Source organism: Odontomachus brunneus, unplaced genomic scaffold (assembly GCF_010583005.1).
Source record: "Odontomachus brunneus isolate Ranch 3 - 2012 unplaced genomic scaffold, Obru_v1 Obru_scaffold_063, whole genome shotgun sequence".
Taxonomy (NCBI): Eukaryota; Metazoa; Arthropoda; class Insecta; order Hymenoptera; family Formicidae; genus Odontomachus; species Odontomachus brunneus.
The window spans coordinates 395,175-418,050 of NW_022639513.1; the positions used below are offsets into that span (position 1 = coordinate 395,175).

The window sequence follows — 22,876 nt, forward strand, 5'->3', positions numbered from 1 at the left end:
GGGGGGGGGGGGGGGGGGGGAGAGGACTAACCAGGCAGAGCCGCGCGAGATTTACGATTCGCGTGAAAATCGTTCCGAGTCTCATTTCCTAAATGTAGTTATCGCGCGTGATCCTTCGCTAATCTCACCTCGCTAATTCATCTTCCGCGGCTGGTCGGAGCGGAAGGGAACGAGGGGGGCGGGGTGTCGTATAAATACACGCGTGTTATGTAAAAATTTAACGCTTAATTAAGCGACGCGCGCGCGCGCGTCGCGAATAATATAGACACGCTATAATTAGCGCGGCCCGCGCGGGGCACAACGTTTTCCGCGGACGTCGGAGATTGATCCTCGCTGTAATTAAAGCGATTTTCGAGGCGGGTTTCTAGAACTTCGAGACTTCGGGGAATTACGGGACCAGAAGAGAGATTAAAGCCTCTCGACTCCGGCCCGCGACGGTATCGCTTTTACGGACGCGACCGGATTAGCATTGCCGTTTGTACTAACGAAACGACCTTACGAAAGCACCAGCGATCCCCGCGCTCTCTGCTCTTACGGCCGAGGCCGCTGTTGACTTCAGATCGAGAATCTGGAGGATCTGCTGAAGGAGAAGGACAATCAGGTCGACATGGCCAGGGCCAGGCTGACGGCGATGCAGGCGCATCACTGCAGCAGCGAGGGTGCACTTAGCAGCCTCGAGGAGGCGATCGGGGATAAAGAGAAGCAAATGGCACAATTACGCGAGCAACGGGACCGAGCCGAGCAGGAGAAGCAGGAGGAGAGGGAATTGCACGAGCGGGAGCTCGCCGAGTACAAAATGAAGATACACGCCTTAGAGTCCGAGGTGAGTCCACGGCAGAATAAGCGAAACTTTTTTTTTCTAAAAAAGGATGTTGAAAGAGGCTCTATGATTTAAAAAATAAGGCCTGTAAGAGCCGAGCATGGGGTGAAATAAAATGGGGCCTATTAAAGTCAAGCATGCCCTTACGAAGAAATATTATAAGGAAACTGCTGAGAACAGTAGTATTTTCGTCGATTAACGACTACTGTTTCAACTATTGAAAACTTATACTAAAACTTTATAAAATTTATAAAATTAACGAATAAATTTTCTATGGTTTTCCAATAGTGTTGTAATAAATACACAGTAGTATTCCAATATTTTCAATAGTGTTTCAATAGTTTTCCTATATTGTTCTCAGCAGTTTTTTCTTATAGTTTTTTTACGTAAGGGTGAAATGAATGCAAAAAAATTTCTATGTAACGTCTCTGGAACGTTGGTCCACTTTGCATATTCGTAATCAACGCGCCAAAAATTATAAGATAAGATCAACCTGGATTTAAAACTTTTTGCTGAATAAAGTAGGCCACATTAGCCTATAAGCACTTAGCCGCACTCTTTACTGCATGATGTTGATATCAAGATTCGTCTGAAAGGGGTCAATATATGAAACGATGATGGCACGATATTTTCTTACTTCATTTCTTTTCCGTAATAAAAATGGAACAAAGCTCTTTGCCGAGATATGCAATCAATAATTGAGGGAGGAGGAGGGAAAGCGGCTAATATGGACTTAAAGAGCTCAAATTCTTCCCCCTTTATTATTTTTACTTCGGCATATTATTATCTGACATATTCTCACGAATATTTGTCAATTTATCAATTGACAGGTTGAGAAACTGGGCGCACGTTTGGAGCGAGCGCAGGCGGAGAAGGACCGATTGGAGGCGAAGCTCGAGAGCTCGCAGTCCGAGCTCGGCAAGAGCAAGGCCGAGCTGGACAAGGCCGCGTCCGAGGTCGGGCGCAGCGGCGCCGATTGGGAGGCCGCGAAACAGCGTCTGACCAGACTGGAGCTGGAGAACGAGAGGCTGAGACACGACATCGAAAGGTCGTCTACGTACGGAAGAAGCACCCTAAACTCGTCCCAAGAGATGGAGCGAATCCAAGAGCGAGCTGAGAAAGCGGCTGCCGACCTGAGGAGAGCCCAGGCCGAGCTGAGGGTCACACAAGCAGACAACGAAAGGGCGCGCGCTGAGGCCGCGTCCCTTCAGGAGAAGGTGCGTCTTTTTCTTCCTCGTCGCACATATGCGACAAATATATATTGGAGGTATCCATAAATAATAAAATATTTCGGGATGCATATCAAAATCTATACACGAAGAAAATGTTATAGTTTTGCTTTACATAAATTTGTTCTTTTTTTTATTTTATTGTTTCGAGTAGTACAAGGAAATAGTGTGAGGAAGGCTTATCTTGCTAAGAAATATAACCAATTTTTCTAGGAATATGCCAAGTTTTTTAACAGCATATTTAAGTTTCTAAAATGTAAGTGGCATATATGAAGCAAAAGGATATTCTATAGTAATGTTTGCTATAAAATCCTCTCCGTGTAAGCAGAAGTTTATTTTTTAATCGATGAGATACAATAAGTTAAATATTTTACAAATAGCGCACACTAAGAAAATATTATTTATATATTATAAAGTTCAGAGGTAAAAACTTCTAATAAGAGTAAGAATCTTATAATTATCTTATTACTTATGGGTGCACCTAGTATGATCCAGGAAATCAACAACACTGAAGAGAGGATCTCTTTCTTCGCTTTCCTTTTTGTCGCACCATAAAGTTCATTGAAAGTACTCATAAATAATCAAGTATTTCAAAATGAAACACACTTAAAAGTCTATAGACTAAATTTTTCTATTTATTCGATGATATAATAAGTTGAATATCTTGCCCACAAATATAACACACGCTAAGAAAACATACATATAATATTAAGCTCAAATAGAAACTAGTAAGAATAAAAGTTGTATAAATAATGAACCAAAGTTAACTGATGATAATAGAGGAATACAAGTTTAGATTTTAAAAACAAAAAGAGTCTCACATCAGAGACAAATATCGAGTTACTTGTGAATCTTGGATTACTTGTGATTACTTATACAAAAAGTCCTAATATAAAAGGTGATGCAGAGTTGCAAGAGATATGTGAGTCGCTATTATTGTTGAACAAATCCAAACAGCGATTCAGGAAACGAACAACGCGTTTCCGTGATGCTTTCGGTTCACGGAAGGCGCCAACCTTGACTGGCAACACTTTACTAAATGTGCCTCCTTCATCATACAAGACTATATCTTGTACCGCGTCTCAACAAGTCTTTTGAGTTTCCTCAAAAAAAAAAAAAAAGAAAGAACCCATTGCATCGCAACTCGTTATTTAAAGGCCCATGGAAATAGCCGGCGTCCTAAATCGCGAGGGCGAAGGGATGCGCAGCGCGTGCCCAAAGAATAATATTTCGATCTCGCGACGGCTCAAAATACCCGCGTTTTCTTCGGCATCCCTCGTGGGAGCGCTATTTATACGTCAATTAGCGCACTATCGATTGATCGGCGCAGAAGTAACCTGAACTACTTTGCCGGAGCACACGACCCGTATACACGTCGCCACTCGTGGTCTATTAATGGACGACCGGAGGTCCGTTTCGGGCGACTCGGCAGTTCCATTTCGACGAGCACTTTCCAAGGATCGGCTCGAATTGCTCGGAGACGCGTCCTCGCGAACAATCGCTTTTAATCGCAATCGATTCACACGCGCGCTCGACAACTATCTGGAACTTGAGTTCGATCTCGTTCTTCCGCCGCTCTCTTTCCCCCCTCCCTCCTCGTCATACTGCACCTCCTCCTCCTCCTCCTTCTTCACAGCATCTCTCCTTCATCGTCCAGTTCCTCTTCTCGCTACGTGCCATCTACGTGGTTGCCGGTGGTGCAATAGGATCCAATTTCCAATCATCCCTTCGTCCTACACGGCCTTCGCTTCCACGGTCACCGCTACAACCGGCGACGGTAGTAACGATCCCGCCGCCTAAGTGACTGGAAAATTGCTCGCGCGCATTACCATATACACCGAGGAACACAGCTAAACGGTGTGCTTAAGTTCGCATTTGCGCCGGGTTTGCCGCGCGATTCTTGCGCGCGAAGACGCGAGTTAACGACGGGGAATAAAGGGAATCGACGAGTGGGCCCGATAGTAACGCGAACATCGTCGTAGCGCGGCGAATCGCATTAACTTTCGCTACCCGCGCGTTTCTCAACGTCGCGCTGCGCTCCTCATCTTGTGCGTCCCATCCACCTGTAATTAGACGTCGGGGTGGAGAAGTAATGCTGCAAGTACGCATCAGTCAAGCTTCCATTCGAGTCCGTGATAGATGAAACAGAGCGACCCGAGAGGAAAAATGATTTATATATCATTATATGCGAATTTTGTATCTACACTGTGAGAAAAGAAATATCTAAAAAGTAAAAAAATATTTGTTTGTGTGCGCGCGCGCTGAGTACTAATGACATATTAGGTTGTATAATAAGTAATTTCAGACTTTTCTGGTAAAATGAAACGATCGTATTTTTATGTTGTCATAATTTTGTGAAACAATATATGTATCGTTTTGATCTCGTGTCATCTTTCGCATATGTTGTTTTATAAAATAATGAGTACATGAAAATATAATTGTTTCATTTTACTTGAAAAATCCAATATTTTCGCAAAAGCTTTCTTTCAAAAAACACAAAAACAAAATTTGTTTCATATTATGTATCTTTATTCTATTTTATATACCTTCTTTTATATATTTTCTATTGTATATCTTCTATTATAATGTCTTTCATTTCTATATAAATTACTTTTTTATTTTGAAAATAACAATCCAGTTTATTTATTACACAACATAATGTTTACTTACATATAAATTTTTTTATTTAAAAATAATGAACAATTACTTTCATGAAAAGATGCAGTTCTAGGGAAATGTATATTTTCTCATTTCAAAAAAAATTTCAATGTGAAAGTATGCACATTAGAATAATATATTATTATAGTACCCACACTAAATAAATATTTTTTTTATATTTTACATAGTTTCCCCTCAATGTGTGTAGCTATATATAATCATACAATTATATATAATTACATACATCTAAATATAGTTTAAGTAACTGCTTATGTTTATGGCGTCCTGTGATTTCGACATTAAACTGAAAACTGATAATATTTTTCTTCTTTCATTTAACAGCATTTTCTCGTGCGGTTTTGTATGTCGCATCAATCAGATATATTAATTTATAATTCTATATGCTTGTTGACGTTATACGTTATTGAAATTCTTCATTACTGTGCTTATTGTGCTTTTATTATTATTATGCTTTTTTTGCTATGGCATAGCAATAAAGATAACAAAATTATAAATTAATATATCTGATGGATGCGACATATAAAACTCTATTACAAAGGGTGGAGCTTTGTGTTGCTGAAAATGAATTACATTTCAAACATGTCCTGTGAGCATCTAATATTATTCATTACATTGTATTATCGTATCTTCTGTCTGTATTTTCACTACTAAATGTTAGTAAAAATAAATTATAAAGTTGAATTTATTATATTATATTAATTTATTATATATTAATTACTATTGAATTTATTTTTCTTTTTTTTTACAAAATGAATAAAAAAAATATGTGGCTCTATTTAAAAAGTTGAAAATAATATTTTACAAAAAAATTTTTTCAAAATTTTTATTATTGCATCTTATTACCATTTAAAAGCTGATTATTTACATCTAGAACTTTTTCCCGATCGATTATTATAACTACTAAGAAAATAGTGGATGCCATATTACGATAATATGTATAAATTCCTTCTCTCTTTCAGGGTTTTTAAGCTGCTTCATATTTTGTCAAGCGATCAATGAGATATATTAAAATAACTTTTCTTCTTTTTATTCAAGGTGGAGAAGAGTCAAGGCGAAGTTTACAGGCTCAAAGCCAGACTCGAGAATGCTCAAACCGAACAGGAGAGCCTGCGGGAAGAGTACGATCGAGCACAGGCTTCCGTGGCTCGTCTCCACTCTGAGAGGGACAAGGCGATCGGCGAGCTCGAGAAGTCGCAGGAGGAGCTCGAGCGCACACAGGCCACCCTCGGCAAAGCGCAACTTCAGCAGGACAAATTGCAGAATCTATTGGATAAGACGCAGAGCGAAGTGGATAAGCTGCAGGAAAAGCTCGATAAGACGCAGACCGAAGTTCGTAGAGTGAGTACCTTTGAGAAAAGGTACCAAATTTTTCTATTGACACCTAATTTTGCAAGAGCTTTCTTTCATGAAATACAAAAATTACGCAATTCTTCCACTCAAAACGCAATTACATATCTTTCACTTCTAATACGAATCACCTATTTTGAAAATAACATAATTCAGCTTTCATCCATCTGCCTCATTTTTTTTCTTCTTACACTGATTCATGAGAGCAACTAGAGTATCGGTTTCTTTGCAAAATTAAACTTACAAGAAACACACATACACAAAACCATGTATATTATTCATTTAACATGCAGTTAACGATGCATCAATCATTGCAGATGCAAATGGAGAGGGAGAAGCAGAACTACGACTTCGAGAATCTGCAGAGCCAACTCGACAAGGCGTTAGGACAGTCGACGAGGATGCAGAAGGAACGCGAAACGATTCAGCTCGAGGTCGATCGATTACAAGACAAGTACGAGAAAGCGCAGGTTAGTGTAGTTGATCATATTAAGACCTAGATGCAATTTGACTGCTGCTAATGACTCGACTTGTCACTCTAGGTCATAATGCAACGGCTGCAGAAGGAGCGGGACAGCTTCCAGGAGGAAATGGAGAAGATGCACGAGAGGCTGGAATTCCAGCAGAATCAGATAGGCAAGCTTCAACGCGATAAGGAGAACGTGCTGTCGGAACTCGAGCTGGTGAAGGAGAGATGGGAGAAAGCGCACAACACTCATCAAAAATTGACGGTGAGGAGATTTCATTTCTCGTGGTAGAGCGTCCGCGATACATGTGCATATGTATGTGCATATGTGTGTTATTGCCTTTCCGCTATCGATCTTCAATTAATCTAGACAAAATTAATTAGACCACGCTTGCATTTGCAACGTGAGCTTCAGTAGCGAGGATAAAATTGTAACTATACCATAATATCGTAGAAATATTATATAAATTATAAAAAAGGTTAATACTAAAAGAACAGTTATTCTGAAAGAAAGAAAATATTGAATATAAATGTGTGAAATATATATATAGCTATACGTGTTCTCGTTTTCTCGGGATCGCGGCGAAACAGCTCGAGCGGGATGACGCTCTGACTGAAATCCAAATCCTGAAGGAGAAACTAGAGAAGGCTCAGTATACTATGAACAAGGCCCACGAGGAACGGGAGAACACCACCAAGGAATTCGAGAAGATGCTGGAAAAATACGATAGGTAATATCAACCAGACGCGCCTACATCGGAAAGACTCAAATACATTGACTGCCACAATGACATTTAGGGACTTTTATTAAAACCAGATATGCTAATTAATTATATTTATCATTCAGCAAAACTCTTAAAAAAGAACTATGTGAGTTAATTCGTGGTTATCATAACCAATTTCTTAAATAATTTTTTAAATCAAAGTTTTTTTTTTTTGATGTTTTTAAAAGAATCGCTTTTCTGTAAAATAACAGGCTAGTATAGTCGCAATTTCTGGAATAAAATTTACAGAAATAACTGCTATTCTATATTTATTTTATTATATAATTGTGACTCGACATTTTCCCGTTAGAATATTTCAAGATGCTTGATGTAGGAAATGTCAAATCACATTCGACAATAAAATATTCTAAATAATCTCAATCCTAGCGCGTGTGACCAACACAGTATCTGCAGATGTAAGATATTTAAATAGGTATAGAAAGAAAAGTTGCGGGTCTCTTGCTAAATGTCTATCGGTAATGTGACAGGGCGCAAAGCGAGGTGTACCGTCTGCAAAACCGCATCGACGTGATGGAAGCGGACAAAGACCGACTCGAGCTGGAGGCAGAGAAGCAGCAGATGCTAGCAGCCAAGTCGCGCGAAGAATCGCGGAAGGCCCAGGAGGAGCTAGCGCGCGTCCAGGAGATGTACGACCGCGCGGCGCTGCAGCTCGGCCGCACCAAGGAACACGAGGAGAAATCTAAGGAGAGCATCGACCGGCTTAGCGTCGACCTCGAGATGGTGCGTGAGCGTTACGAGAAGTCGCAGATCGAGCTGCGCCGTCTGCAGAACGAGCGCGAGAAGCTGGTAGCCGACAACGAGCGCATCAGCTTCGAGCTGGAGCGCGCGCACTCGCAGCTGAACAAGGCGCAGGCGGCGACCGAGAAGACGCAGGAGGAGCTCGCCAGGATGCAGCTGGAGATCGAGAAGATGTACGAGAAGCACGACCGTCAGCAGGCCGAGGTGAGGAAGGCACAGGCGGAGGCGGAGAGGCTGCGCACCGAGGCGGAGAGCTCGCGCGAGGAAGTCGAGAGGTACGCGACCCGCTTTGGCAAGTATCAGGAGAGCCAGGAGCGGCAGAAGGAGGAGCACGAGTGGGCGAAGCTGGAGGTGGAGCGGCTACGCGACCGTCTGGAGAAGGCCCTGGCAGAGCTTGAGCGCGCGCGGAAGGCCGAGCAGGACGCCTCGAGGCTGCGCGCCGATCTGGAGCGTGCGGAGGGCGTGCGAGGTAAATACCAGTACGAGCAGGAGAAGTGGCAGAGCGAGGGTAGTAGGCTACAGCAGGAGGTGGAGAAACTTCGCGAGCGGCTCGACGGCCGCGAGTCCGAGCTGAAGAGGACGCAGTCGAGCCACGCCGAGCTCGAGGCGAAGCTGCACGAGGCGCAGCTTCAGCTCGAGCGGGCGCGCGAGGAGACCGGCAAGGCGACCGCGGCGCAGGAGCGCAATCGCTCGGAGATCGAGCGCGCGAGAATCGAGGCGGAGAAGATCCGGGACCGGCACGACAAGGTGAAGACGCGGGCGGAGGCCCTCGAGGCCGATAACGAGAAGCTGCGCGTCGAGATCGTGCGGCTGGAGCGGCTGATGCAGACCGAGGGTAAGACCAGGTCAGAGAGCGCGAGCATCGAGGTGGAGCGTTTGCGCGCCAGCCTGGACAAGGCGATCGTGGCGCGCGATCAGGTAGAACTCGAGGCCGGTAGGCTGGCGAAGGAGCTCGAGAAGGCGCACCTGCAGACCGCCAAGTATCAGGAGGCCGCGGACGCCACGAAGAAGGAGCTCGAGCGTCTCGCCGCGGATGTGCAGATCCTGCGCGAGGAGCGCGACGCGCTGCGCCAAGAGCTACGCCGCACGCAGCAGCAGCAGCAGCAGCAACAGCAGCAGCAACAGATCGCGGGCGGCGAGGAGCTCGCGAGGATGCAGTACGAGCTGCAGGTGGCGCAGCGCGAGCGCGACAAGATGGCAGCGATCTTGGAGAACCGGGAGAAGCACTCGGAGAAACTCGAGAAGATGAAGGAGAAGCTGGAGGCGGACGCGAAGCAGCTGCAGGTTGAGCGCGACCAGCTGGTGATCCAGCTGGAGAAGTCGCAGGAGATGCTGGTGAACTTCCAGCAGGAGCTGAGCGCGAACGAGGCCGAGCTCGAGCGTCAGCGCGAGGAGGTCCGCAGGCTTCAGCAGCGGGCACACGCGCAGACACCCGACCGCGTCGCCAAGGAGGCGCTCGACGCTCAGATGCGCGAGGTGCAGCGGCTCAGCCAGCAGGTGCAGAGTCTGCAGCAAACGCAGCAGAAGGAGCGGCAGCGCGCCGAGCAGGCGGAGAAGCGACTGCAGGAGCTGCAGAAGCAGCTGGCGTCGCGCGGCGCCGATACCGCATCCGAAGCGCAGCTCGAGCAGTGGCGGAAGCTCTGCGAGACGGAACGACAACGCGCCGACACGGCTGAGCGCGAGACCGGCGAGCTGCAGAAGCGGATACAGGCGACCGAACGGCAGCTGCACGCCCAGCAGCAGCAGATCCAGCAGATGCAGCTTACCATACAGCAGCAGCAGCAGCAGCAGCCCACGCAGAACGGTCAGGAGGTCGGCAGGCTGAGAAAGGACCTGGAACGTGCGCGCGAGGAGATTAAGCAGGCGACCGTGGAGCGCGAGCGGTTCCAGGCGCAGCTCGAGATGCTGTGCCAGGAACTCGAGAAAAATCAGGTTAGCAGCCGCCAGCGGTGACGGCGACGACGGCGGCAACGGGAGCAGCGTCGTCAGCGACGACGTCACGTCACGCCGCGCCTCGCTCGCGCTGCTGACGTCCACTTCCACACTCGCCCACACCATCACCATCACCACCATCACCACCATCACTGTCCCGCGCACTCTCTAGCCGCACTCTGTTAAAGATAGAACATTCGATCGAGTCGATCATCGTTGGTCAAAAGGAAATGAAAAAGTAACTGGCGGTTGGAGGTCTGCGCGAATCTCGCTTCTTGTTCTTTTCTTCTTCTTCTTCCTCCATCTCCTCCTTCTTCTTCTCTTCTTCTTCTTCGCAGCGCGAGGAGACAGACTCTCACACACGCCGCCAAAAAGAACAAAAAAAAAAAAAGAGAAAAACAAAAATACGACAAACGATGTAAAGTATGCGTGACTTGTATGTTGCCAAAACAAACCCCCGGACACGCTGCACCCCACTGCGCGCACATCTCTCTTTCTCTCGTCTTACGTACTTTGTATACGCGCGCAGCGATGTCGCAGCACCACGCAACGTTCTTTCGCAAGTCAGGCATAAGGATCACCGATCCTTGATCCAACGAGAACCCAAGCCCTCGTCCTGTCCCGAGCCTGGCGATATCTCCTAGCACCGCCATTCGCTCATTGCTATCGAAATATGTTCGAAGTTTTCATCGTTATGATTATTATAATTATCACTTTGTCTCCGTTATTGTGTACAATTATTGTTACTTTTATTATTATTATTGCCGTTCATTTCTCTCCTCACGGAGAATCTTTATGCTGGTTTAATGTCGCTATTATTATTATCGTTATCATTATTGTTGTTGGCTTACATTATAATATTCTTATTGTTGTTATTATTATTATTATTATATTATTATTATTATCGTCATCACATTACTGCCATTGTACTTTTGGTTGCCCATCGGCATTGTGATTATTATTGTTACGATGAGAAGAGCGAGCGCAAGTGCGCGCGCGGCAAAAAAGAATGCGCCGTGAGGAGCGAATGCGTTGAGATTCTTGCGCTCGCTCTTCTGCGATTATTATTACTATATTTACTCATATTATTGTGTGTTACCGTTGCGCTTATGTCGCGCATTAATCATTGCAGCAAGAAGCAAAATCGTGAATACGTTTATGTTGGAAAGCATGCGCTGCATCGATGAGACGAAGAAATACCGCTTCACCGTCGCGGTTCCGAGCACGATACTTCCGTTTCTGTTTTTAATTTGTGCAACTGTCCCGCATTTTCTACGCAAAACTACGGCGACACGTTAGCGTGTCGAGGAATCAAAGAGATCTGTGAACGGTATTCTCCTCTCTCTGATTGGTGCACACCTCGCGCGTTTGCTCATGTATATATTACTATTATATATATATATATATATACCTCATTGTAGATAAATACGTTGTCTTATATTCGCCACGTTTTGATCACGATACGTCTCTCTATGTATGTATATACATCTCGCTGTAATCATTAGATATGGAGGAGTGTCTGTGTGATGTCACGTTCTCAATTCGTTTTATTATTATTATTATCGTTATCGTTATTATTATAATTCACGTGTTCATGCATTCATGATTTTGTCACGTCGACCAGCCAACCGGCAAGGCGCAACTCTCGGCTCCTCCGAGGAAAAATGTGCGTCGCGAGACATACGCTAAGCACCTTCCCGACAACTCAAGACGCGTCTCACGTCTGAAAGACATCGAGTAGTTTGTTAGTAGCGAAACTAGAGGAGAACTGAGGGGCGTCCTTGCGAATCTAATTGCACTTTGGAGATTGAGACTCACACGCAAACGAGGTCTAGCACAGCACACGATGCCAAAGCGCAAGTAGAGACGGTCGTCGGTTTTGCATCTTTGGAATGGTCATCTCATAGCTCTTACGGCACACATCAGCTTCTCTTTCTATCTTTGTCTCGCAGTTGATTTTCGTCTAATTCAGAACAAAAAGAAAAGGGAAAAGGGAGTAGAGAAAAAAAGAGGGAAAAAAAAGAAAGGGGAGGACACAAAATGCGTGAGCGCGATGAAAAGAGCAGGGTATACGCTACAGCGATTTCTTCCTAAATGCAGGTGGACTTGCACGAAGCCAACAAGAAACTACAAGCTGGAGCCGCCAAGGCTGGCGCCGATACTACACAGGAGCGGAAACAACTGGAGGAGCAACGTCGACAGCTGGACGAACAGAGAAGGCAGACGGACGATCGGGCGAAGTCCGTCGAACAGAAAGCTAGGACAATAGAGGAGAGGGAGAGGACGCTTCAAAATCTCGACCAAGACCTGAAGAAGAGAAAAGCGCGAATGGACCAGTTGGAGCAACAGTTGCAAAAGGTGATTATTGCGCTTCTTCATTTCAGACAGTACCAATTTCGAATTTGAGACTATAATTTCAAAATGATATTTCTTAAAAACTAGACACAAATCTAATTCAGAATATTTATTTGAGATATCATTGCACAATTATTTTAATATTTGAAAACAAAATCACAATCCCTAATATTTTTCACGATATAATGCAGTATTTTTTGTAATATTCGCAGGATTTTCAGACGAACATTTTAATTTAAATTATTAAATAAGTTAAATATTTACTATTTAAAGAAAAAGAGAGAAAGAAAGTTTTGTATAAACAGCGCATAAATATTTAAATAAACTTTGTATTTGTGTATTTTTTATTTATCTGTTTTTTAGAATCGTTTTATTCTTTATTTGAAATTTTATCATATTAAATGTATAATATTTTATATTGCAATATTTCTAAGTTATAATTTAGGAATAATTGTATATTTTTAAAAGTATATATATGAATTAATTTAATTTCTTTTTTCGTGCACGATTATATGTATTTATAAATGTTTTAAACATATAATATCAATAATATATTTCAGTATATATTTATATCTCAGTTGTAGTAATATTATATTAACATATATTTTTTAATTATTTCTTCTCGAGAAATGTCTCTTCAACGAATTTTTCCGTGCAAATATTTCCCTTTCAATTTGATTTAACGATCTAATATACGTGCGCAGAGTGGCGGAGCGCCCGACAAGAGGCTCGCAGAAATGCAAAGGGCGCTCGATGTTGCCGAGAAGGAGTTGGAGAAAGCGAAAGAAGAATCGGGCAGGAGCGCCGCCGAGACCGAGAGGTTGCTGAAACTCGTGCAGATGACTCAGGAGGAGCAGAACTCCAAGGAGAAACAGATCAGAGATCTTCAGGAGTGAGTATCACCTCGAATGCGACGACGTCGCGGCGGGATGTTCTCTTGCTGATCTGACATTGCCCGAGAGAACAATAGCTCATTGATCTAGTAATGCTATCTGACAGTGCTAAGGATGAAACTAATGTTCGTTATTTCTCCGTTTCAGAGCACTCAAAACCGCACAAGCCAAGTTGAAACAAGCTACAACTGCACAGCAAGAGGTCAGTATATTTTACAGTACCAACTCTCGTATCACACGCGTTAATAAGAACAAATTTTATACGCTTCTTGTATACATAGTATTCTTTAGTATGCAACGGATAAAGAAAGTATTTGCGCGTCTCTTACCAAACTTGCAGAAGAGGAATATATTGAAAAGCGCTTCTATCGGAAAGAATTCGTCCTTTTCATTGTGTAAGATCGTATAAAACAAGATGAAGGATCATGCAAATACTTTGGTTATCACCCCTTACTCTTTGATTATCATCCCTGACAGTACAAAATGTCCCAGAATCATCCTGAATATATCTAGAATGTCCGGGGGAATGAGCCCTAAGACGTTCAGAGTCATCCAGGATAATCTCAAGACTTCTGTACTATCTGGGGTATTCTTGTTCTATTTACTAATTATTTGTCTTCTGAAATTTTCCACGCTGCCTCCCTGGGATATACACGTATACGCGATATTCACGCATGCTCTATGTATTGCCGTGCTGATTTTCTATACATATCCTTACGCAACTTTTCAACACTGACAACGAACGATGTGACGAAAAAACGTTGTGCCTTCGAACGACGAGCAGGCGGGACCCGCCGGATTCCTCAAAAGCTTGTTCTAAAGTCGATTTTCGTTGGGGACGCCTTCTCTGTTCGTTTTAGTACAATTCGCATGTTAAAAGCGATGGACTTAAACAAAGGATCGATACCGATCCGTCAATGGACAAAACCTACGTCAAGACATATAATTATTTTACGTAACGCTGCGACCATTGTTAACATATATAATAATTATAGCGCGAAGATAACAATAATAATAACAATAACTTCGTACATATATATATATATATATACATACACGTATATATATACACATAATAATTAATAATATTAATAATAATTAATTGTTATTATTAATATTATATATATATATTGAAGGATATAAATATTGAAAATAAATATAAATATACAGAGATATAAATATAAAGAGAATAAAGTATAAATATATAAATAATAACGGCGATGGGAGAGATAAAGTACGACAACTACGGCAACAATAACGGTAATTATTATTATTGTCGGGGAAATCGAAGTATGTATGTATATGCGTGTGTATGTGTATACGCGCGCACACGCATACACACACACACACACATGCCATATACATACATATATATGTATACATACGCCTATACACATGTATACACACAAAGGATACTACTAATACACGCGCGCGCATTCACTGTAAATACATATTATTACTTACACGGCCGCGAAGATATACGTATGTAGATGTATATATGTATGCACACACGTAAATATAAATACAAAGATGAGTTTAACACGAGAGAAAGGGCAAGAGAGGGAAACGGCAAGCGAGAATAGCGTGTGAGTGCGAGAGTGAGAGTGTGTGAAAGGGTGAGCGAGGGAAAGTAGAAAATAAAATAGAAAGAAAAAAGTAGAATAAATAGACGGTGAACACACGAGGAAAAAGAGAAAGGCACGAGGAACACACAGAGAGAGAGAGAGAGAGAGAGAGAGAGAGAGAGAGAGAGAGAGAGAGAGAAAGGAGATATAATTCAACGGACAAATTTCGATCCAGAACAAACCAGGATAACTGCGTTACCGCGATTAGTCTCGCAGACACTTGAAGACGCACCGTTACGTAACTTGACACATGTCTAAAAACACACACGTACATACATACGCTCACATGTCTTTGGCTATCTGGCGCTTCTATGTTTATTTTCGTTACCGCCATTCCACGTGTACTTGGCCAATCAGCTGGTTTCATACTTTCTCAATATCACTTTGGCACGTATACTGGACGCTAATCCCGGCAAAAACGAATCTTGAAATATTGGGGACAAAGAGAGGCCGCGTGATATAAATTGGCAGGAAACCTACAGAATCGTCAAAGAGAATTCTGAGAGAATACATCAAAGTATCGCGCAAAGTCGAGAGGTCGCAAGTTTAAAATCAAACTGCCAAATCGTTTAATGTCTGCCGCAATGGAGCACATTACACCGGAGGAATATATAAGCAATATTATAACAGCAGATAATATAGATGAGTCGATGAAACACTTATTAGAAACATTAGAGCTTGAAACACATGACGTGAAAAAGATAACAAGAGACACGATGTTGTATACTGACTGGTTGGAATACTACCATAAGTTTGCGGCTGAGATATATGAAAAGAAGAAAACAAGTTTTACCACATTGAAGAAAAATATAAAATTTTATAAGGAGAAACTGAGAGTATACGAGAAATCTTTGTGGAGCATATCGAATAATAAAGACAATGCCAACTGGTTGATGCAGCTAAAGGAGAAGAATCAACGCATTGATACGTTGAGATCAGAATTGTTCTGCTACGAAAAAATGGATGAAAACTGCGAGCTTATCGGAGACATCGATGACTTCAACTTTATATTTTATCTGGACTCGATAACTCGACAAATTCTCGAGCTGGAGCTGGAAATAGAAACCTTGAAAGACATCGAGAAAAATATGAAAGATCATACAGAAAATTCCACGCAGAAAATTCTGAAGGACAAGAACAAACATGACCTGAAAGAGTGGGATAATCTTTTATGTTGTTTGTTGCAAAATATAGTGAATGTTAAAGTTCCTGTCAGATATTGGTTAAATCGACTCAGGATACAAAACTTAAAAAGCACGTACTTAATTTCGATAAGAAAATTACTCACCTGCCTAACAGACAAAATTAACGATACAGAGTTACAAACAACCCTAAATAAACTGGAAATTTGTATTCAAAATTACATAAATGAAGTGCAAATCCTCCTCTTCGTTTCGTGTTATAATAATTCGACGACTGAAAATATTCGGATGTTAACAATTCTACAGGAACAGTTAGTAAGCCTTGAGGACACTTTCTTTAAACATTTGAAGGAATCCACAATATCACCTAAGGTGATATTGAATGAACGAAATGATCGGGTGACGATACTAGAAAACCAATATGCCAAACTAACTGAGAAGTCAGACAAATACATTCAAGACCAAATAACTGCTTTAAGTGAAAACGTGATCAAGCGCAGAACCGAAGTACAAACTGTACGAAACGAATGCGAGAAATCGATGGAAAAGCATGAAAATGAATGTAAAATCATCATGACCGACAAGTATACGAGCACACTTGATTCAGAACAAAGGAAATATCCTAACACAGAAGAAAGGGAATATCCTGTTGAGGAAAAAAAACAACAAAAAGAAGAGTTGAGTGATGAACAGAAGAAGGAAGATAAAAAAAAAATAAATGATGAAGCGGAGGCACAACATTCTAAGGATGACCAAATGAACAACAAAGATCTGAAATCGATTATGGTAAATAATAATTTGTGGAAAATGAAAAGTGAAAATTTATATAATGAGGCATTGATTAAGGCAACGGAGGTGAAGTTCGAGCTGTATAAGGAAATGTTGAACAAACTCATGCAATCCGAAAATGATATCGAAGACGTGATTGCTACGTACCAAAAGGAAAATAAACGAAATCACTTAATAAATATGAACAACAAAATATTGCTATATTTCAACATCGAACAGGCAAACTTCATAGAACCAGCACTCAGACGCAATCAAAAACAAAAAGGAGATTACGATCTGCTTAAAAATAACGTGAGTTTAAAATGAATCTTTACATTGTACGCAAATCTTGACTTAGAATCGTGTTTTTAGATTTAACGAACTTTAATGAGTCGGCTCACGATAAAATCTACATAATAATAATTTGTTTCCTGATTTATAACTAATTGCCGAAGCAGAGCGATACATCGTATAGTTTTAAATGTGTTCTACTTTTTTTTATCAGGTCGCAATGAATGACATAAAAAGTGAAAGTAATACTTCGGAAGAATGCGACAGTTGTGAGACCTTAAATAGCAAATTGCATCACGTCACGAACGTTATCTGTTGTACTTCTCAAGAAATAACCAAGACAAGGTGTGTCCCTTAATTTAATTCTCAAGTACATTCTTTCCATTTTTGCATTTCGTTATTTCCTCGCATTTGAAATATGAGTGTACATTTATGCTACTCGTGATACAATAAAAATAGAGTAAACATATATAAAGCTAAACAGAGAATACAATTTTCTGTTGTGATAATAATAACATAACGGTTTTTTTATGTAACGATTTTTTTACGTTAATGATAAATTGATATTGTTATTGGACAAGTAACGTGTTTGTAATTGCTTTAATATCGATGACTTGCAGTGCAATGTTCCACATGCTTCCGTTTAAGAAATTCGTGAGGACTATATCGGAATACATAATAACAAAAGAAAAAGCAAAGTCAAAAAGAAGAAATGGACGAAAGCAACGGAAACATTAGAAACAAGATTAGCGAAAGTTCAAGAGCTATCCGATCTATTGTGTGACAAGGTAATTTAAAAAATCTAACTTTTATACGTCTACTAACCTAATCTGTATCCGTTTGCTTGTAATAACGAAATTAAATTGCAAATTTTGATATTTTTCAGCACAAAAACTCTCTCTAATATCACTGAAGAGTATTTCAGCGATGAATATTTATCCTACGATGGGAATGATAGAGAGTATCAATTTTTTAACAATTTGGGGTGAGAAGGACATCGGTAAACTCAATGAAAATTGAAACACTTCAAGACGCTACAAATTTCAGTGGCCGTCTCCATACTAAACTTATTGGTAAGTCACCAATAGTATTTTTTTTCATAACATTACGCCAGTTTGTCTACAATTAACTATCCGCTTTAATAGATAATCGAAATTGAAACTTCTCTCGTTCACTGTCGATATTCCATGAGCGTATTTAAAGCGTTCGAAGAAATCATTAATGTTGTGACTTTCAAATATTTCACTTAAGTAAGAAGTATACGAACATGATGTGCGTTTTAAGTTTTAATATTAGCTATTCTCTTTTCTTGGTATTACTTGCGACATTACATTCTTTTTAACAAATTAGTCCGTAAAATTAAAAATAAACTGATCAACAAATTTCGCATTATAATTAATATAATTTTTTAATTTTGATTTTTTCTCTTCTTTTTGTTTTGAGACACCGAGAGTGACAGTGAAATAAATTATTCAACTACAGTTCAAGAAACATATACATCTAATAATTTTTGTAAATTAATGACATAATGTGAAACATATAAAACTATATGATTTTCTTTAAACTTATCATTTCTATCGAAAATTACAGTTTCTTACATTTCAGTATAAAAAAGTTATTTTTTTCGTTTTATATTGTAAAAGAAACGTTTTATATTATAAAAAGAAACATATTTTTAACGATTAAATATCTATCTAAATATACACATTGTCTTTCTATGTAGCTCTACTATTTTTTACCAAAATATGATTTACATAGATTTTACTTATGTAATTCTATGAAATCTTTTAAGCAGAGCTTCATCAGTTATCTAGCCAGCCAGAAAATTGCAATATTTTTACAGAATGGGAGCGTCCAACTGTGCCATTCGAAGTACGGAGATGATCACAGTCGCAGGACATACAGAACAGGAAGATAGAAAAAGAAATATACATACATATATCTATATGTATATATGTATATATCCAGTTGCTTTGCGGCTTCCCCTACTTCGTGTCACCGTGTGAAACGAGCATCGATATCTTCGTTACCACGACGTTGTCATGCGCCCACACAACCACGACCGTAGAGAGGCGGACTAAAGACGATTCCTGGCGAGAAAGAGCAAAAAAGATAGAGTCAGCGGACTAGAGGCAATTCCTACCGAAAAAGAGCAAAAAAGATAGACGCAGCGGTAAAATTGGAACGGCGTGTCGAGAACAGCACGAACACACTGGGGGACTACCTTCCCGTCTGCGTGTCACTCTTGGATCCATGTTCATTGTCATTATGCATCATTACGCGACCTCTCGTCATTCACGTGGCGGCGCATCGTCCTCCTTTCGAAGTAACCGACAAAGGCCCGGAATCGGAAGCCGATTCTCTGGGATACTGCTAAATTGAGTGTATAATAATGTCGGATGATGATTCCAGAACGGATTGTCCCGGAGATGTAAACATGGGCGTTCCGTTCTCTTCGCGAGGCGACCGAACGTCCGGTTTCGACGACTTTATTAAAATGTCTAGATAATGTCGTTGTAGACATTATAAAATATGTTACTGTTAATGGAACATATTCAATTGTTCGCGGCGCAACGTTCGATATTGTTGTTAACAGGAGACTTACGCTTCTTTAGGAGATGCTCGTTTGTTTCGCGGATTTATGTCTTAAGCGGACGTAAGCAATTGAATTTAATAGCTTTTAAAGAGAGTTGCGCACACTGCACACGAATTTAACGTAGACTAACGGACGACTAAATGAAAAATAAAGGATTCGCATGTACATCGCGTAGAATTTTACTTTCCAGACAATAATGTTTCTCGTGGATCTTCGTTTTTCGTTAAACGCCGAAGTGCTTGATTCAGCCGTCAGTGAACAAGCTTCCATAATCAATTCCCGAGTCATCAATGAATTTGCGTACGTCGAGTACCCTTGATAAATAAAATTGCTTTCGAAGTAGATTACAGTTCTCGTCAACATCCTGCAGAGGAGCAACTAAATTAAAGAGGAGCTTGTAGGAATTTGTACTCACGCGCAATCGTGAATTCTCAATCTTCAAAAATACCAAGGTTTAGCTTTTCATTACTCTTGCGTTGATCTCCATTCGTTTCTTTCCTCATGTCTGCTCATTTTAATTTTCAGGAGGGTTGATCGAGAATTGAGCGACTTTACGACCGATCTGTGATTTTGTAAATTAATCTCTAAGAAATTAAAATACTAAATATTTTGCATCTCTCTCTCTTTGCGCGATTTGATAAAATTCATTAAAACACGGAGGAGACAAGTATGTAAAGTATCACGTTTCCTCCCTTTTTAGATTGCTTGTTACGGGTCCAAAAGAATCGTCATTGTGTAACGAATATTATTAGTTCTAGTTATACAGAAATACGGGATAAACAAGCGGTAACAAAGAGAAAAAAGCATAGGACATTATGAGATAATCTGTCGTAAGCAATATTCTGTAATTTAACCCTAAGGGCGTATCCCTTACGGAGAATAGGACTCAGAGACAACGGGCGTGTTTAAAACGTCATGGAAACGCGATGCCGATAATTTTCAAGATGACAATAATAACGAATGTTCACACGCGTAATGTCGGGGATGGTATATTTCGATAATTAGTTGTGGAGATATACGCGCGAAAAAAGAACCACGCATACTACAGCAATGCCGATTTATTTCCGCGAAATGATTAATTGTTAACAATATACGCGATCAATGTGTGTTTTACAGATGTATGTGCACCAAAATTCTGTGACCATTTTCTGAATCGAGAGTTATTACAATTTTTCGACCAGGCGCATCCGTTTTTAAATATGCGACTGTTGTTTATTTGAGATTGCGGTAACAATGTTTCAAAACAGCTGTGACGTTTCTCAGCTTGATATTTCATTTGCGCCCTATAAATAATATAAATCATAATAAAAATAAATTAAATTAAAGTGATTTTATCTAATTAATTGCATAATAATTACAAAGTATATATATATATATATTTATATTAATATTTATATGTTAATATATGTTATTTATATATTAATAATAATATTTATAGATAAATATATATATAAATACACATATATATATATATATATTTATTTATTTATTTATATTAATATTTATATATTAATAAATGTTATTTATATATTAATAATAGTATTTATAGATAAATATATATAAATACATATATATATATGAATGTATATATATATTCTCTAATTAATTATTTATATTAATTTTATATATTTTAATGATTTGTTTTTCTTATTCTTACTCTTTCTTCTACTTATAGTGTTACTTGGACATTTTAAAAATTGTTCATATGTCAATGTCTAATTTCTTAAAATATTTTTTCTAAATTTTCTAATATTTTTTCTAAATTTTATTATACTTTTATTTACTAATTATGTGTAACATATGAGCGGTTAACTCTCAAACAAAACGTCAAGCTGTCAATGTGTCATTGGTGCGTTAACATCGTTGCCACTTTCTCAGTTAATCAATAGTCATAATAATTCATGTCTAGAAAGGGACGCGCCTGATAGAAAAATTTTAGCAACTCCAACCTAAGAAATGACCAGGTATATACAGATTTCAGTATAGAAACACACGTGACAAACGTGCGTGAATTTTTACTGCATCTAACTGTGCAAAATATAATATATCAAACAAATAGTGACATTTCCTTTGCGTAATATGATGTTAGATTACTCTTGAGAAAGAGTAAAACGCGCTTTTGATTTGACAGAAACGAGTATCACGACTTCAAGATAGACTCAACGTGAAATCTGTACAAATCCGGACATTTTGAGCCATCAGACGCATACTTATCGATATTAATTCTATCTGGAATTAAGACTCATGCATGTGGTATTAATGCTTATTCTCATATGAGCTTGTTATCGTAAAAAAGAGAAAAAATTTATTCGTGCATTATTACGTATTGGCACGGAGTGCTTGCAAACCGACGAATTGACGAAATAAATAAGTAGGGAAAATAAAGGAAGGGTAACAGAAAGTTTTCAAAAGTTTTTAGTGCCACACATATACAAGGAAAAAAACGCAAGATGACATGTACACGTGTGCATCCAAAACAGACGTTTCTTCGAATATATCGAGCAGAACGTTGCATTAAAACCGACATACGCCGGTCATAAGAATGTAAATATGTGGGTTGCAGGATAAAAGTCGCTGTAAATAACATATTCTATCTAACAATCCGCAAAATCGAAGTGCCATTCTTTGAGTTGCGTTTCGCGAGAAAGATCCTAAAGAGTCAGGACACTGATATAACCGAGGCACACCAAAACGTCTCCTTTTTTCTGTTTCTTATTTCTTCTTGTAAATAATATGTGCGTGCTGTTTCTTTCCAGACAGCATAAATTTCTTAAAGACGTCTAAAGAAGAACGTCTTCTGGATATCTTTGAGGTCTATGTTGAGAGTTACTACTTGAAACTCCTCTGAAGTGAGATACTTAGACTTTAATATTCAGAGTTAGATGAGAATTTTTCTGTTGCATGTCGCGATTATAGATTTAAATGTCGCACATCGACGCATTTAGTTATATTAAGGAAGTTCTAGTGTTTAATCAAATAAGATGAATCTATAATATGTACATAATACAAAAGTTAATTAAATTAACAATGTGTAACAGAAATTTCATAGTCATTACTTGAAACTTCTCTCAGATAGGATATACAAATTTGAGTTTAGCGTTTTTAAGTTGAATCACGATTACAGATATGATATCACGTATATTATATATATATATATATATATATATATATATATATATATATATATATATATATATATATATATATATA

The 22,876-nt window shown here is 39.8% G+C and overlaps 2 protein-coding genes across 7 annotated transcripts in view; both read left to right on the forward strand.

Annotated features, from left to right (window-relative positions):
- Positions 1 to 22,876, forward strand: part of LOC116846356 (ELKS/Rab6-interacting/CAST family member 1) — a 139,412-nt gene that overhangs the window by 107,950 nt on the left and 8,586 nt on the right. For 4 of the 6 annotated variants that reach the window (XM_032820067.1, XM_032820068.1, XM_032820069.1 and 1 more), the window contains 10 exons: positions 560 to 823; positions 1,651 to 2,037; positions 5,764 to 6,066; positions 6,393 to 6,545; positions 6,618 to 6,806; positions 7,133 to 7,272; positions 7,794 to 9,996; positions 12,097 to 12,354; positions 13,056 to 13,243; positions 13,392 to 14,318. In XM_032820067.1, the coding sequence (XP_032675958.1) occupies positions 560 to 823; positions 1,651 to 2,037; positions 5,764 to 6,066; positions 6,393 to 6,545; positions 6,618 to 6,806; positions 7,133 to 7,272; positions 7,794 to 9,996; positions 12,097 to 12,354; positions 13,056 to 13,243; positions 13,392 to 13,653 (4,347 nt within the window). In that variant the 3' untranslated portion in view covers positions 13,654 to 14,318. Of the gene's footprint in view, positions 1 to 559; positions 824 to 1,650; positions 2,038 to 5,763; positions 6,067 to 6,392; positions 6,546 to 6,617; positions 6,807 to 7,132; positions 7,273 to 7,793; positions 9,997 to 12,096; positions 12,355 to 13,055; positions 13,244 to 13,391; positions 14,319 to 22,876 lie in introns of those variants that run through there. The other 2 variants (XM_032820066.1, XM_032820070.1) reach the window with 1 other exon arrangement.
- On the forward strand, positions 15,129 to 20,991 carry LOC116846359. Its single transcript, XM_032820073.1, has 5 exons — positions 15,129 to 17,091; positions 17,285 to 17,415; positions 17,691 to 17,858; positions 17,957 to 18,143; positions 18,914 to 20,991. Exons 1-3 carry the CDS (start codon positions 15,442 to 15,444, stop codon positions 17,806 to 17,808), a joined length of 1,899 nt encoding a protein of 632 aa, XP_032675964.1. The 5' UTR covers positions 15,129 to 15,441; the 3' UTR covers positions 17,809 to 17,858; positions 17,957 to 18,143; positions 18,914 to 20,991.

Bases quoted from the DNA above. Each gene is read 5' to 3' on its own strand.
- LOC116846359 (XM_032820073.1), top strand. From the start codon at position 15,442: ATGTCTGCCGCAATGGAGCACATTACACCGGAGGAATATATAAGCAAT. The intron at 17,092-17,284 runs GTGAGTTTAAAA...TTTTTTTATCAG, and splicing joins ACGATCTGCTTAAAAATAAC to GTCGCAATGAATGACATAAA. The intron at 17,416-17,690 runs GTGTGTCCCTTA...GATGACTTGCAG, and splicing joins CAAGAAATAACCAAGACAAG to TGCAATGTTCCACATGCTTC.